At 38.9% G+C, this 17,683-nt stretch overlaps 1 protein-coding gene across 2 annotated transcripts in view; it reads right to left on the reverse strand.

Moving 5' to 3' along the window:
- fstl4 (follistatin-like 4) overlaps positions 1 to 17,683 on the reverse strand; it is a 240,311-nt gene that overhangs the window by 20,802 nt on the left and 201,826 nt on the right. The window contains exons 7-9 of one of the 2 annotated variants that reach the window (XM_034206719.1): positions 7,401 to 7,573; positions 3,682 to 3,802; positions 1,219 to 1,380 (exon numbers count right to left, since the gene is read on the reverse strand). In XM_034206719.1, the coding sequence (XP_034062610.1) occupies positions 1,219 to 1,380; positions 3,682 to 3,802; positions 7,401 to 7,573 (456 nt within the window). The remainder of the gene's footprint in view (positions 1 to 1,218; positions 1,381 to 3,681; positions 3,803 to 7,400; positions 7,574 to 17,683) is intronic. The other variant, XM_034206720.1, reaches the window with a different exon arrangement.

The following is a 17,683-nucleotide window of genomic DNA, read 5'->3' on the forward strand; positions in this document are numbered from 1 at the left end:
GGAAGGCTGACAGGCAGGTAGGCCATCCAGTTATTTTAGCCGGGCCGGCTAAAATGATTGGTTGTGCTTTTTACAGTACTACGGCTTCCACAGATGACATTTGTTTATGGATTTTTAGTCAAAGCACTTAAGATATTCATTGCTATCGGGATGTTAAGAGCATTCCATGGAATATAACAAAAAGTATATCTCAAGCCGGTTTCTCAAATACCTACCCCACCTTTAACTATATATTTTGTATAAAACCAGCCCAAATAATCATTGTGAGGGGGACGCATGCCCCTTGCCCATATTAGTTGGCAAATCTGTAAGCGTAGCCACTGCAGTGTTTATGTGCTGGTGAACCTTGCAAACCCTCCCATGTTTGAGTGTCTGAGGGGTTGATAACAGGCTATTACCACAGGTAATGACCCACACACAGCCAATAAACTCTCCCTTAATGAGAACCAGGACATAAAAGGAAAAGTCGTGCTTCACTTTGCTCCTTCTCTCTTATATTGAGAGTGTCTCTTAAAAAACACCATTCTAGTCTAGAGAGCTGCCATCGACTCTCCCACACACTATATATTTTATCTTATTTGCTCATTTTAATTTCCCCATTTATATTCGATTTCTAAAGATGAAGTAGGTTTTTTTTATATGGGCAAAATAAAGATAGTTAGTTAGACTGCAATCCGTGTTTCATCAACTTGGTAGAGAATGTAAATGGAACTGAAGTGTTGTGGATCTGTTAAATAAGCATTATTAGAATATAACACAACATAAACACTGGTGATTGGAGTTAAAGAAAATATTGTCCTAAAACAGTTTAGGAGATAGAAAAGTCTATCTGGAGCATATGTGTACACCGAGACAATTTAACAGGTTTTAAATCTCTCACACAAAGTTAACATTAACATAACATCCATATGTTAGTTTGCTTTGGGTTTAGCGCATGAACTGATATTGCCATCAACAGTACAGCTTGATTATTCAAAAGCATAATTAAACATTACTGCAGAGTTTTAGATATTAGTTAATAATACGTTCAACACCAGCTTTATTTTCAAGCTTTGTTTCTATTTCTATTTATGCTTTCCCTTGTTTATAAAGGATTCTGCAGTGTTGGCATACTGCAGCTCTGTTGGTTGGCAATACTAATGGAAAAACACTGCATGTGACAAAAGTCTGCTAAAACGCTGACAGCTCTTCCAAAACAAATAATCAAAAACTCCCCACCTATGAGAGCGAGCTGTGTGGAGGATCTGGGCAGCAGGTCCATGCCGTTCTTCAGCCAGAGGAGCTTGGGATTCGGGATGCCGTCGGCGTGGCAATGGAGGTTGGCAGATACGCCGGGCTCCTGGGCCTGCGTCTCCGGGTAGACCAGGATCACTGGAGGGACTGGACGCACAAACAAAACCGAAGACACAAACAGGGAGAGAGCAGAGGCGCGAGTGAAAACCTAATTGCACACTGTTTCATGGTAACTCCTAGGGGAATATAGCACAAACACCCACACACGCAGTGGGCAGAGAGGAATTTGTCTCACCACAGCATGGAATATATTCACACATAACAAGAACCCAAGAGCTCTGGGGCTGCTTTATTACAGCTCGAGTCCTGCATGAAATAGATGTTGGACGTATCTACCACTTACCACCTTCTCCGGGAGAAGAGCGCAAATGAATGTGGAGGAATCGAGGGGGAAAATGAAATATGAGGTAATAGTTTATAGGAACAGGTACGATTTCATTTTTCTGCTTTGGATGCTAGGCACATTTCAACACCGGTGGATGCTGCCAAAATCCTGATGCCCCCCCCCTGACTTTCCAGGAGTTCAATCACCTCTAACATTCAATCTACAACATTCCCCCTTATGCAATATTAATGTCGCTTCTGGTGCTTGCTGCAAACTTATTTCAGTTTTTCCTTAACTTTATTTTCCCCCTTTTTGTTAGTTAATGTAAATGTAATAAATGTAGTATTATTACGTTATGGTATTTGTACTTTGGGTCTATTTGTTAATTCTGGTTCCATTTAGTTTTTATTGACCCTTTCCTTTACTCACACACAAGTGTTTATACCTCCGCCATACCCTCAGCCTGTCTGTCTTATCATCTGTGATCTACATTTTATATCAATCATTTGTTTGGTTTTTCTACAATCTTTTTTTCACAGAAACTCTTCCTTTCTCCCATTCATTATTGAGTGTGTACTTCACATTAAGAAACATTCTTCAACGGCATTGATACCAGACTCTAGGGTACTATAATATTACAGAAAGAGTACTTTTAAACTACGACTGTGGGTGCCGCAGCGCTGCCATTGCTCGCATCTCAGTAAAAACAGAAGCATGTGTGTAATTCTTATAAACACAACACGATGCAAAGGGTCCACTTAGTTTAATGTGGCTCTTGGCTCCCTTCCATTCCACCTTATCTCACCTCGTCCTATCGAGCTTGAAATACCTCGAGTCCCCCCTACACAAACATTTGGTAATTGCCCTCTCCTGATATCTCGCCTTTCAGGGCCAGAGTCTGTCTCCATGACTCCCTTCCCCTCAGCCCCTCTCCCTCTTTAGTTCAAGGTCTAAAACTCAGCTGCATTTCTTTACAATTAGCATCTCAGAAAAACAAAAAAATAATTACACCTATTGTCTCTCTTAAAAGAGGTTTCATTGAATACATTTTCCTCCTCCTTTGCCACCCTGAGACAAAAGCGCATACATTGGAAGCCGTATCTTTGATTTGTCTTGTTACAGTTAGGGGGCTTCTTCCTCTGTGGGTGTTCCTCGGAGAGATGCATAATAATAACTCTCAAGTCTAAAGGTAGTCCCTTTTGCAGATAATGTATACAAGTTGGTTCCTTAATAAGTTCCTCCTGCCAAAATGCAATGTAGTTTCAGATGTATTTTCCCTTTAAGTGGCTTTTCTCCCCTGCAACGAAGTGATGTGCTGCATGCACACATACTGTAGGTTTTAGCTTCACATATGCAATGATGTTGTTTCCCTTGGTCCCTTTGATGCAACGTATTGCGATGCTGTGAGCCATGTGTATCTAGCATATATTGTAAACATAAAGGTATGAACAACACAGCTTTATTGAAACTGTTTATTTGTACCTAAAATATTTTTTTTTGACAAGCAACTTCTTTGATTTTAAAAGCCTACGACAAGTCTCAGAGAAGCCAACACATTTCTGGGTTTGCTTGATGTTCTGAACTTTTGCGTTCTGTTAACAACATTGTAACTTATGTGTTGAACTGTGTTTTATGAATATGATCTTATAGCATAATTAATGTTTCAACATCTGACATGATATGCGGATAAATGGTTAATGCCGAGTTCATGCTGTTGGTAGTTATATCTACTGAAAAAATACAAAAAACAATCCTGATATTTCCATGCAGTATCATAGTGTTGTTAAGTGTTTTTTATATATGGATGGAGTACAATGAGAGGGGCTTGATATGATTAGAACACGTTTAGATTGGCATATTGAAATGCTGCACTAAATGTCTCTCATGGTATCCTTTGTTTTGATCAATGGTTGTTGGCTTGATTACTTAAGAGACTGTTTTTTAACTGTTTTCCCTGTAAACAGGAAGGCAATAAGAAACAAGTCCCTAACTGGGGAACCACAGAGTAGCACAAACACATATTTTTTTACATCACTGTAAGTAAGAAATGAGCCACTACTGACCATTCACCTGCAGCACATGAGTCTGATAGAGGTCTTCATAGCCATAGGCATGGCAACTGTAGTTCCCCATGTGGATGGTTGTCACCTTGGTGATGTACAGGGAGCCATCGTCCCCAAAGTCCTGCAATACAGTTAAGAAATGGAAGAGGAAATGTAAGTTAGGAAAGAAGGTGGTTGTGAAAAAGATGGGAAAAAGAGGAGTAGGGAGGGTGAACATGATGAGAGAAGCCAGATGAAGAGCAGGAGGTGTAGGAGAGGGAATAGTGGTGAAGGATGGGGTGCAGGAAAGAGCCACAGGGAGTGAGGGAGAAATGGAGGTAGCTTGGTAGAATACATAAAGATGTACAACAGCAGGGTGTGATGGGAAAAGACAGGAGAGGAAAAGAGTGATGTGAAAGGGAAGAGAGACCATGAATCAATGGTTTCCCTGTTGAGCTTAAGCAGGCGTTGGGGAATTTGATCCTCCACTTTCCCTCATCACGCTGCCTCAGCCTGATAAATGGCAAGGGTTAAAAATATATAGCCCATTAGGTTGATGAATGGCGCTGGTTGTTGTTGGTGCAGCATGCGGCAGTCCCCAGGGGGTTCCAGCCACAGCTTAGGGCGGATTAAGGCATTAAATAGTTTGCTGTCCCACCAAGTGGCGGAGCAGATATCCTGATGTGCCTCTGTCGTGACACGGACACCACGAACGGCTGTTCTCCTTCACAAGGCTCTGGAAGTTAATGTGACCTGACAGAGGGTCGATTTGTGACAGGAGAATGTGAAAATACTTTCTGGTGAGATAGATGGGGGAATTTAGGCTGCCTTTAAAGTGAGAGTTACAACTAAACCAGTGAGGGCAATTAAAACTGAGAGGGCCATTAGAGCTAAAAAGTGTAGCGTTGAAATATCTGGCAGGTTATGCCTAATTATTTTTGTTTAAAATCTTAGCTCTAGACTTTGGAAAAAAAGTCATCCAGTTGGGTTGGCTCCTGAACGGCGACTTTGCAAATCATCAACCAAGGTGTCCCAAACTCATACCTGAGATGTTGATTAATACTTTTTTTTGCTACAGAGCTCATTTCACACCAAACTGTAAGTCAATAAAAACAATGGTGATACAGATCTTATTTTTTAGTATGTGTGCTGTTCTGGTGTGTTAACAAAAAACGCTTTATATGCAGATGTTTATAGGAGTTTAGTGTTGGGTGACTAAAGGTAATAAGCAGGTGCAATGATATAATGGTAAGTCTCACATTAAGGACAAACTAAACGGGCCAATCAAAATCCACTCGCAAAATTCATATTCGGCTATAGCTGAAGTATCAAAAAGATACAAATATGTTGGACGAATCTGCCAAATTTGAAGAATTATTTAATTGTTTTTCGCTCAGATTACTGAGTAGTCTTGTGTCTGGTTGTTTAGTGTCATTAGTGACGAAAAAGACATGAACTTCAATGGTAGATTTTGGTCTGCACAGCTGCTCATAAGATCATGGAAAAAAGTTGTTCACTTTACTGAAAAACTGTAAAGAAAAAATGACAGGCTTTTATTTTTAGTCAAGTTAGATGATATGCTTTCATAATGAAAGAGCCCTGGAATAATTATATATGAAGATGGCCAGTGGCTACACAATTATTACAATTCAAATCACTCATTGAAGTTTTGCATTTCAGATGCAGCACTACACCGACGTCAGCTTTGACCTTTCTTCACTATTAATCATCATTGCTTTTCATAATTTCCAGAACAATGGAGCTGCAATAAACTAAATCAGTTCGCATATAAAGAGCCACATTCATTTCATGTTTACCAAGTGAAAACAGTGCACCTGCAGATTAAAAGTAGCTCTGTAGCAATTGTTTTTAATAAAGAAATATACATTATTCATTTAATTTCTCGGCTGATAGACGGCACTGTGGCATATTATGTTGCTGTTTTGTGTGTGTTGTTGGTGTTGTGTTTTATTTTGCTTTCCTGCAATCAACTGTGGTGAAACAGGTCAGAACCTTCCAATGTACACCGTGAAGTTACATTTTGGAGAGCACATTCAATATGTAAGAGACCTAGTTTTTTGATTGAGGGTAAGAAAACCAGAGTGAGACAAACAGACAGCAAGATGGAGAACAAAGGACAGAAAGATACTATGAGAGAGCAGACAAATGAAACTGATTGTAATGGAGGCTCAGCTCTCAGGTTAAAGGGTTGTATGCCACAGCGCAGAAAGGTTTCCATCAGTGTCAGACGAAACTTCCAAAAATAAGTCTGTTGCCATTCAAACAAGTTCAATAGAGGATAATGGTGGGCTGAAAGTACTTTGACAGGAAGTAAATGTGCTTTCCCTTCTCTCATCCTGTCACCTTGCATTGTTGAAAGTAGACCTGTATCAAATGTTGGACAGAGAAATCTCAAAAAGATTACTGCAATTAATGTGAGGAATTGCAGTATCTCCTTCTCCTTTTTTCTGTTTGTCTGTCTTCCTGGCTGGATGTGGTTGACCTACTTTCCGTTTCCCGCCAACTCACCTCCGCTCCTGTTTCTCATCATCACTGATTACCACTACTCACCTGCTGCTGCTTAAAACTCCGGTTCGATCATCAGACTTCGCCAGTTCTTCGTATACTCACAGTGGTAAACTCCAGTTCCGGCTGACTAGAATTGCTAGTCTTTTTGTATACTCTTCCAGTTGGATTTTTTCATATACTAATCCTGTTCTGTTTTGTGCCTGTTCCAGAAAGTCCATATTCCATTCCGTCCTGCCTGCCACGTCCAGCCCAACCTCCGTCTCAGCCCTGCTCCACGTTCTTCCCACTCTGTTGAGAGTTTACTTTGTCTCCTGCCTGTTTTTTGAGGACTTAAATAAATCCAGTGTTTTTGACACTTCACCTAAGTCTCCGTCCCAAGTGTTCTTGCATAGCGGGTTCAAGTTTTGAGTCTCTTTACGAGGAGCGTAACAATTAATGTCACACTTTTTCTGTGTCCCTCTACTCCCCATTATTTTATTTTATTTTATTGTTTCATAGAGTTATCATGGAAATGCGACTAGGTACCTTTTGAAATGGAAATGTAATATACTATCTGACTGTTTAACTTTAAATCATTTATATGCTATAGTAGTCTCTTATCAGTTAACTCATGCTTTATCTTTGATTGGGCTTAAAAGAAAGCCAAACACACACAGTCCTCTCTCCCTCCTCCCCTTCAGATCCATTTGCTCTGCGGAAATTCATTATTCAGGGTCAAGATCCTGAGGGACTTCTTCTGCCATCGCCTCTCCTCCGGTCTCCACCTTAACACTTGACATTGTTTATCGGCTCATCATCACAGCAGACCAACAAGGCCGCTCATTAACATGCAATTAGTGAGTTGTGATCCGGCGGTGGGTAAAGCAAGGCCAGTGCTGTGCTGTCACCTGTGAAGAATAAATGTGTCCAAACAGGAGCAGGGCCACATAGTTCATTAAGCACCGAGGGAGCTATAATTCTACTGTTTCATGGAGAAAGCTGGGGAGTAATCTTTTTGTTGGAATTCCTTCTGATGTCCTCTATTGAATTTATGGTTTCTGTGTCAGCAAGGGTCTGAATGAGACACAGTTTGTCATCTTCGCAAGTCCACTGCACACCCTTAAGGTGGACTTCCATGCAGACCAACATTTGTAGACAGTCAGATAAGATGCTTGTGCAATCAACTCATGCAAACTAGAGCAATAACCTTGATGAAGAAACCGAAAACATACACTCACGTTGATATCCTCCAGGTCCAAGAAGTTCAGGATGATGCCGTTCCTCTTCCAGATGATTGGTGGACGCAGCGTTCCTTGGATGGCACACGTAAGGACCGCACTAAGGCCCACTGTTACCGTAGAGACACTGATCCACTGGTCCTCCGCCAGGCTCAGTTGGACAACCTCTGTTAGAATGAGAGTATGAAGGGAAGTGATTAGTATTATGAATGAGTGACAGAGAGGCCAATAACAGATGATAGTTAAAATAAAAAATGAGAAATCTGAGGCAGAAGCGGGAAAAAAAAGAAGCCAGGAAAATCACAAATCAGATATAGTGTGCTGATGTAGTGGAACTGTAGCCAAGCTGCAGGCATCCATCTCATGCTAGTGGGCTATGGAGGATAAACAGCTGTCAAGGAGTGAAGGATATGTAGAATGAAAAAAGACCACGTGTCAGAGGACACACTGCTAGCCAAATATCATTCTTCTCATTAAGGGAAATTTATGTTCATTGAAATGGCCATCCAATTCAATTCACCTTTACGGCAAATTAGGAATTATTCTTCACTGCTTCCCCCTTGCGCCATAAATAGTGACTGTTGCCAAGCTGTGTGGTCAGGCACAAAATCTACTGTCACAGTTACAGTCCGCAAACTTTGTTATCTACTTCACTTCTTTCTTTTATATTGTCAGGTTTAGCTTATTCAAATGTTAAAATAGACTTGAATCAGCATATGTAATGCAAAGTTGGCTATGCAACATATACAGTATGTGTCCTGTATTCCTCAGTATTAAATATATCTCATGACCTTGTAGAACAACATATTCTAAATCTTGTTTTTTTTTTCCTTTGCTTTGCTTTTTCTCAGCGCACTATTACAAAAAAAAAAGAGAGATTGTTTGTGAATGTGGAGTTCAGGCCCTTACATGATAGTGTGTGACCTTGGGTCAATATTGGCAGGGGACAAGATATACTTGGCTCAATAAATAAAGAGACACAGACGTCTGATAAATGCAGCCATCCAAGCTTTACACTGAACAAATCTCACTCATTTAGTTTACTGAACTGATACCATTACTGCCCTTGTGCATGACTTTTCAGAACTGAAAAAAATACACGATTAAGGAGGTAATAGGGGCAAGATGAAAATAGAGAGCAGAGCAAGGACATCTGAACTGCCATCATGATTGAATATGAACATCCATATAGTAAAATTGCTATGACTATTAAAGTCATCTTAGCAATTGGTTTAACGACATGTTATGTTAAGGCTATACATTATTAACAAAGACCAAACAAAGGGTAATCATTCACTTTGATTGATTTGATTTGAATAACAATTATATGACAAACAGAAAAACGAAGAATAACTGGACCTACATAATTACATATACACTGAACAAAAATATAAACGCAACACTTTTGTTTTTGCTCCCATTTTTCATGAGATGAACTCAAAGATCTAAAACATTTTCTATATACACAAAATAACCATTTATCTCAAATATTGTTCACAAATCTGAAAAAATCTGTGATAGTGAGCACTTCTCCTTTGCCGAGATAATCCATCCCACCTCACAGGTGTGGCATATCAAGATGCTGATTAGACAGCATGATTATTGCACAGGTGTGCCTTAGGCTGGCCACAATAAAAGGCCACTCTGAAACGTGCATTTTTGCTTTATTGGGGGGGTCTGGGGGGGTCCGAAAACCAGTCAGTATCTGGTGTGAGGGGTAGGGTTAGGGTAATGTTGTGAATCGAGTGGCCTGTGTTCGTCGTCCATAACATACGCCTGCCCATACCATAACACCACCACCACCATGGGCCACTCAATTCACAACATTACCCTAACCCTAACCCTCACACCAGATACTGACTGGTTTTCGGACCCCCCCAGACCCCCCCAATAAAGCAAAAATGCACGTTTCAGAGTGGCCTTTTATTGTGGCCAGCCTAAGGCACACCTGTGCAATAATCATGCTGTCTAATCAGCATCTTGATATGCCACACCTGTGAGGTGGGATGGATTATCTCGGCAAAGGAGAAGTGCTCACTATCACAGATTTGTTCAGATTTGTGAACAATATTTGAGAAAAATGGTTATTTTGTGTATATAGAAAATGTTTTAGATCTTTGAGTTCATCTCATGAAAAATGGGAGCAAAAACAAAAGTGTTGCGTTTATATTTTTGTTCAGTGTATATGAACCATGTCAATTTGCCAAGTCCATCTTCCATTATGTACTGGAGCGTCAGAGAACAACAATCTAATTTATGTACCAACAATAATGGTTTAACAACAGTTAACAGGTCAGACTTAATAAGCTTGTAATTAAAATATAACATCTGTAATACCATTGTGATGGCACCATTACACTGTTGGTGTTTAAGATGTTATGAATAACTAAAGATTAATGAAGCATACATCATTGCCTGTGTTTTTAACTCTATCTGCTGATATGTGTGTTAATACGTGTGATATTTACTCAAACCAATCTGTTTTTTTCCACTATGTTAACTCATCATTTTGTTACAGTCTGATGTTGCTTATATACAGTAGCAGGTGTTGTTTATTTCTTTCAGTTTCCATAAGTTGCAAAGCAGTGCCAAGCATGGCATCTGTCCAACATGGAGCTGCTGTAAGATTACAAATGAAGTCGCAGAGTTGCATTGACTATATTAATATGAGGTTAACATTAATCCACCAGCAGCTACAAAATGCTTTGGTTTCCTGACTTTTGCATTCTCTCCAACCTACGTCACACATTATTTCATTAAAAAAACATCTGGATGTAACTTCGGCCTTTTAGATCTGGAGTGGATGATTAAACAGCAGTGATCATGCCATTATCACAGCACAGTTTCATTTCAACAACCACATGGAAAAGAAGTTCATCATCCAAACAGACATTAAGAAGACGGCTAGTAGACTTTGAAATGTTTGCCGAGAACTTTATGTCCAGGATCGAGACTTTGACAAACGCTGTTGTAAAAAGACTGCTGGTTATTAGCTGTCTGTTTCATATAGCTCTCCAGGTGATAGATATATCTGTGATGACAGCTCCGTCTGTCAGTGATATTTCAGAATGCCTTGGGTACAGTACACTGCCAGGTCCAACAAAGTTATAATTCAGCACAGCAGTAATTTGGGTGGCAGAACAGGCTTTGAGTGCCATGTGGACAGATGAGGGATGAAGCACATTGATCCAACATGGCTTGGAGGGGGGTTTCCATGGAGGTACTGTGCATTTCAACTAGACACAGCTCATATTAAATTGAAAACATGGAAGAAAGAAATGTGAGGATTCCTTTGTCCTTTTTGCAGCACTTGACTGATCAAATGGAACATCAATTGATTTTAGTTATAACAAACTTAGGTGTACAGCATTGAAAGTTTGCTAGCAAGGAATGTGTCTTCAAAGTTCAGTCTGTCTAACAGTCTAACAGAAAGGGAACAACTGCAGTTAGATAAAACATTGGCTATTGTGAAGGACGGAGTGTTTTTAAGATTAATCTTGAAACATTAAGTGACTTGTACGATAAACAACAAGATCTTTTCATTCTAAAGTAAAATAACTAATTATATAAATGTTAATGACTGTTATGACTTTTGTCTGTCTTTGTGTTTTTAGAGAGGTCACTCAAGTTGTATATTGACTGGGGTGAATACTGTTTTTTATCGGGTTTCGGAATGAATATTTTGGGCAGCTGTGTTTATTCACTTTCCAACAATGGCCAACTCTTCATAAGAGGTCAGTCTAAACTTTAAAACGTTCTACTAATGCATTAGTCCCCACTTTTAATGTCTGGCAGAAATGCTATGGTAAAAAGCACACACGCACATCTACCTTCTACTTTGTGAAGGATAGACTAGTATTCAAATGAATTCTGACACCATGAAATTAATACTGATGCCATCCAAACTCGACACACTCAGATTGCAGTAACAGGACCATACAAGAGATAAGAACTTTCTGTCGTAAATGTGATGAAAAATAGGTGTGTAATGTGGGTTTTCCAAAATGTGTTGATTGCTGTTCATGTCACTTTTCTCGGTCCATATCATTAAGGACATTTTAAATGTGAAGATGTTCTTTCCAATCCATTAAAAAGCAGCCATCTGTTGATTGCAGCTGGGTTGATATCCTAATAAGTGTTAAAGATAACAGATTCCCTTATAAGCAGACGATCATGATGGCCACACATAGTTGTTTTTTTATGTTCCCAGATGGATTTGACTTTTCCACATTTGATTTAAAGACAAAACATTGTTCCTCATCTGTTTTATACATATGTATATGCATATTAGTACATTATATACTCATAGCAAGCACCTATAATTAAAACAGATGACGTTGGGGTTCTGCAGCTCAACAAGTGCGACAGAGGAGAAACACAAACAGAAGCACAGGTTGTTGGATCCTTACTTTGTTAAAGATAGCTAACTGGCTCTCATAGTTACTGTAGAGTTTCACCAAAGTGATTTTATTACCAGCTGGTCAAGGTAAAAGTACAGCACAGGAAAAAGCATCTAAAAAAGCATATGGCAGCCAGGTTGTATAATTAGATGGAAGGCATATAAAACAATGATTTTATAATCCATGCTTATAACTTTTAAGGAATTTATTTTTTCAACGTTTTAGAATATTTAAAACTAATAGACAGGGAGTTTTCTAAATTGCATTTTTAGTTATTTTACAATGGGCCAGTGTGTTAACTTTATTTGTAAATGTCTGGCTTTTGTTAAGTAATACTGAGACAAATTGTAAACATAACCTTGAGAATAAAAAGTGTGTCAAATGCACCAGCGTTGACACTTGTCTTACCACAAACAAGCCACAGAAGAATGTTGCCCACATAGAATACTGACTAGAATTACAAAGATAGCTTTCACTTTAAGTAGGAGCAACTGTTAAAAAATCTGTTGAAACATCCTCCCTTGTTTTGGGCCATTCTCTGATGACCCAGACAAATTGCGTATCCACAGGCAGTAGCCGCTCTGCCCTGACTGGCTGCGAAGGTTGTCATGACATTATCTAGTTAATGATTCCTACAGTCTCCCCTCTTTCCTAAAATAGCTCCACCGTGTAAGTTAGTAATTGACTTTCAGGGGAATTCAGCAGCTCCACTGATCGATCAGCCCACTAACTGAGCTATGGACGGCTGACAGAGCCAAGAGGGAGGTTTCTGTATCCAGCTCTAAAGGGATATACAGCACAGTGTGAGTACAGAGAGGAGGAGAGCGAGGGAAATAAAATACATCAAGGCCAAATGTTGAGACAGAAACAAGAAGTTGACTTTTAATGCCGGGAGAAAGGGAAAACAAAATAAATGAGAGAGGGAAAAGCCAGAAAAAGAGGAACAAAACATCAGAAACAGGAAAGAAAACAGATGAAAACAAAAAGTAAGAAAAGTAAAGACATGCCAAAAGATGACCGTGCCGATACTGGGGCAAAATAAAATATGTGTGTGCGTGTGAGACAGGAAGTGAGACAAATTTGAGGCAGAGCACGTAGAAGATCTCGCAGGGAATATCGAATGTGACGAGCTCAAGACTGCAGCTGAGAGAGTTGTCCCTTTCCACTTTTATGAGACCAGCCCCTCGTGAGCTGGAGTAAGACATCAAGACACAAAGCAGAGGGGCACAACCCCATGACTCTTTGAGAGGGAAGGACAGATAACATCCTCACTGTAGACAAGAGGAAGAGACAGAGCGAAGGTGGAGAGGGTCAGAGAGCGCGGAGGAGATAGAGACAAAGATGGATAGAAGGAGGGTTAAAGGTGAAGAAATGGGATGGGAGCGGGGCAAGGAGGCAAGGAGGCAAGCTCGCAGGTATCCAGTAAGTAAGCATTAGGATGTGTTTGTACATCTTCATTAGGAAATGTGTCATTATAGTATTGACATTTAAAACAAAATGTTGGATTGGACTTCTAATTGAATCAATCTGTATTATGAAAGTGGCTTTATATTCAAAGCATAGTAATTGTGATGTGTGCAAAATTCAGCAGAGCAAATAGGATTTTCCTTTAAAAAACAAGACGAAACATATTCCTCTTAGTTACCTTTAAATTACTCAAAGTGTGTGGTCGTTTATGTATCTGCAGACCCCTTGTTCTTTGGCACTTTTTTCAGTTATCATTTTGTTGTTTTCTGGATGTATCTGCATCAATTTCGATGTTCCAAAACAATAATCTGTTTGCGGTTGGCTTTAATCTGCTGGCGGGCACTATAACTCTTTTTGAGTTATTGAAGAGAGGTCGTCAAATTCAACTCGTGCCTTTAATGAAGCATGACAATATAGTGATCCAAAGCAAACTATGATATGCTGCTTTCTATCCAATGACTAAGAACACTCAGAGTTGACATGTTATTAGAAATTAAAGAAGGGAAGATATTTAAAAAAATATGTTGAATCCTATTGGTAAATAATGTTCTTCTCCGATGGTTTAGTGGACTTGTTTTTTATAATTATAATAAAATAATAACATTTCATAGGTTTCTCACCAAATATGATACATTAGCACGATATAAAACATTGTCAACAGTCTTTCTCTGCAAAAGGGAAGGATACATTGTCATAGTTTTGTGTTTGTTATTTCCAGAAATGGCGAGTGAAAAAGTCAGAGTGAAGGGTTGAGAGAAACTGACAACTTGTACCAAATATACAGAACTAGTGATAATATGTAAAAATAATTATAATAAAAAAATCATGATATAATCAATACTAAAAAAAAAAAAATTAATTACAACAAAAGTTTGATAAAAAAACAACCACATTGAGTGCGATTAAATATATTAATGCCCTTCGTAGATCAGTGTCAGTTTCCATGTGATTGTGAGTGAGTCACGTCACTCAACATGTCCAATGTGTCGTAGCAACAGACCATAGGTGTATACATGTCTCCATGAAGCAGTCCTAGAGGGCAAAACAGCACTTTGCATGTCAGGAAGAGTCCTGTCCTCACACTCTAAAAACGAATTCAGGCGACCTTTCACCTCCACTTAATTAAATGCATGGTTGCAAGATAAAAATGTGAGTTAATTGATTTATATAAACATTTTAAGTTGCAAACATTAATTTATAAGTTGTGTTGACGTAATAATGTTGGTAATTACATCAACTTAATATTGTGTGTAATTTGAACTCTGATTTCTGCGTTAATTAACTTAAAACTAAATTCAAGTTGTAGTAAGTAATGCAATTGGCTTGATAACTTAATTGTTCTCCACCTTGAGTTAAGGATTTCAAGTCCACTCCCACTTAACATGCCTGGACAAGTTCCCACAGTTAAGACAAATAGAAATACTATACAAAGGACATTTTAAGGTGAGTGTCATCTTTTGTCATTCAAATACAGTAGATAGCCTTGTAGTTGCACTGTATGGGCAAATAGCTGTTTGACCAAAATTAGCAGCCTTTGAACTGTGAATAGTTCTGTGAGAGGATACAAAGTAGTAGAGGCTACTGTGAGAGTAAAAATACTTTGGTTACTATTGTGATATCGCTTTTTATTCAAAATGAATCTCGGTGAAGCAGATCAAGGACATGCTTCTTGAGGTAAGATCGTTATTTAGAGTTGTCATTGAAATGCAAGTTGTTGGCAGTCACCCAATCAGAATATATTCATTTAGGTAATTTCCCTTTTTTTCCTTTTTCAAAAATAGCACAATACAATTGAAGTACGCAGAGAACTAGCCATCCGCTGCCTTGTCGTGTACCTTGGAGAAAAGGAAGAGGACCTTTTCAAGGAGTTTAGCGACGTAATTCAAAATCTTTAAATAAAATAAAATCCACGGGCACAGTGGACACAGGACAAAAGCACTGCTCTCTGTCAGTTACATTTTGAAGCATATTGCACTTTTGGCCACACCCCAATCAATAATATCTTAGCAACGTTCAGCATGGATAGGTGTTGACAGCAATGGCATGGGAAAAGGATTGTGTAACATTTGAAAAGTGGCTTCTGCTCTTCACTTAACCAGTTCAAATATTATATGGAACCTGCAAAAAAGATGAGAAGGTACACTAAAACTTGCACGGTTGTGATTGACAACATCTGTCCACATGCATTTAAACACTAGGCAAAGTACTCAAAAGCACCTCTGTGTGTCTTCAGGACCACATTGCCATGACGACACACACATGCCGACTCAATAGGTGAAAACAATACCAGCGTTGCTTTAGCAGCTGGTAATAATGGCTCTGAATTCGCTAAGAGTGACAGTTTAAAAAGTATGCAATTACCTAATTCATTATCTCTTATGCGCTAACCTATTATTTAATGTGCTTCAAAAGGACATGAATATCGCCTTCATCAGTGACCAGTCCACCCCAGGATCTGACCATACGATGGCAACCATTGTGGTCAAGGGAAACAAATGAATGAGCAAGCATTCTGCGTTAAATGTGTTCATACTGTTTAAAATAATGACTGTCGGCAGTGTAAACATCTTTGTTACATCTTTTGTAAAATGGATGTGTGTGATCTGCAGATTGGTGGCCATTGAGAGTGTGTTTCTGTAGTTTTACAAAAACTTTACAGATTTTACATATTTGGCACTGGTTTTAAATATGCAAAGGCCTCTAACTTCATTGTGATGGCAGCATTTATTTGCTGTGTCCCCATTTCCCATGGTAATATGGCTAATGTGTTTATTTATTATTTGTGTGGCAATTTAAATTTGTGTTATTTATCTTTTTTTTCAAGATTTAAATGAAGCTCAGCGCAAGTTCTTTCAGGAAGACTGGGTGTATATACATCCACTCCGCAGCTGCATAATCAGCTCATCACAGGCATTCTCTTTAACCTATTACATTTCACCTCATTCTCCAGCAGCCAATTAACGTGCTGCAGCCAAACTATAAAATGGTTCTCCTCTCTCCTGCAGTCAGCTGTGATTTCAGGTGTTCATGCACCTTATCATATGGCATGTGTCAATAAATGTTCAAACAAAATGAATTCTCTCCTGATTGAAACATCATGCGTTGAAATAAACAACTGCAGTTCGAAATAAAAAGTAAATTGCCTAATACTTTTGTTGTGGAATCAATTAATTTCTTTCTTTAAAGGCAAAAACATGAAAAAGCTTAAAAAAAAACCGATTGAATACAATATATTTGGAGCAACTTCATTTATAAATGGTTGTCAACTTAAAAACGTGTGTTCACAATGAGGGTAATTAAGTACATACAACTTAAAAACACCTCTGATTGTAGAAGAAAAGCCTTCTCCCCTAACTCAAATAACTTTGTTGCTTTAAGACAATTTAATTAGAAGTTGTCTTAACTCAATAAACATCGATGCAAACTGTTGCGTTGATTTCTTTGTTGAGGCATTTGTTTTTAGAGTGCAGCTCACTTGGATAAACCTCTCTCTGTCGACTGATTTATGTGCTCTGCTCTCTGGTGACACCACTGTGATGCACTCGTCACACTGGAGATGAGGCTTGCAGATTTTGCATCCAGTATTTTTCCAAAAATGTTATTTGCTACAAACACCCGTTTTTAAAGACAGATCATTTCCCCTGGATAAATGAATCTTTGAGGAACTTATTGCATCTCGACCCCAGGGATTATAAGGTTCAAAGATATTATTTAACCCCCCTTAAAGTCCCTGGATAGGGGCAACACTTTCCACAAGTTTTAATATCTTTTAGGTGCGAAAATCTTGGAACATTTTAGTCTGGAGGTGGTGTGTAAAACAGCCTCCTTTTTCATATATCAGGAGATTTATTTTATATTACTTGTATTGGCTGGAGAAACCTGTTAGTTCCTTGAAAAACGTTAGTTAGCTTAGTGGAAACATGGTTTAACTGGAAAAAGCTGAATGAAGCACAATCATTTTGGAAATTTCAGGTAAAAAAATATATCTATTTGTGTGTTAAAAGTGAAAGAGTTACATGCAACAGGTCCTACAGGAATACCTGGGCATGCTGTAAATTGTGAGAGCAGTGAAAAAGCTAAATGTGTACAGCTTTCCAAGTGAGGTGCCACCGCAGTAATGATTGCATATTTACTTAACCCTTCTTGCCTGCATTAGTCTGGAGATTCATCAGAGTGCTAAAAGGGTGTTTAAACACAACTGATGCCTCTCTGGGAGGATACACACGCTAAAACATGTACACAGAGACACACACACACTCACAAAAATCCACATAAATACAGTACACTCCACATTACAAAAACAGCTCTCTCTCAGTGAATATGAGGCTTAAAGGGGGGTTGTGTGTCACTCACTTGACAAGTACATCCTCCCTTCATGTGTCATGTATGCAAATATATGCACGGCCCACT

This window comes from Gymnodraco acuticeps, unplaced genomic scaffold (assembly GCF_902827175.1).
Source record: "Gymnodraco acuticeps unplaced genomic scaffold, fGymAcu1.1, whole genome shotgun sequence".
Lineage (NCBI taxonomy): Eukaryota > Metazoa > Chordata > Actinopteri > Perciformes > Bathydraconidae > Gymnodraco > Gymnodraco acuticeps.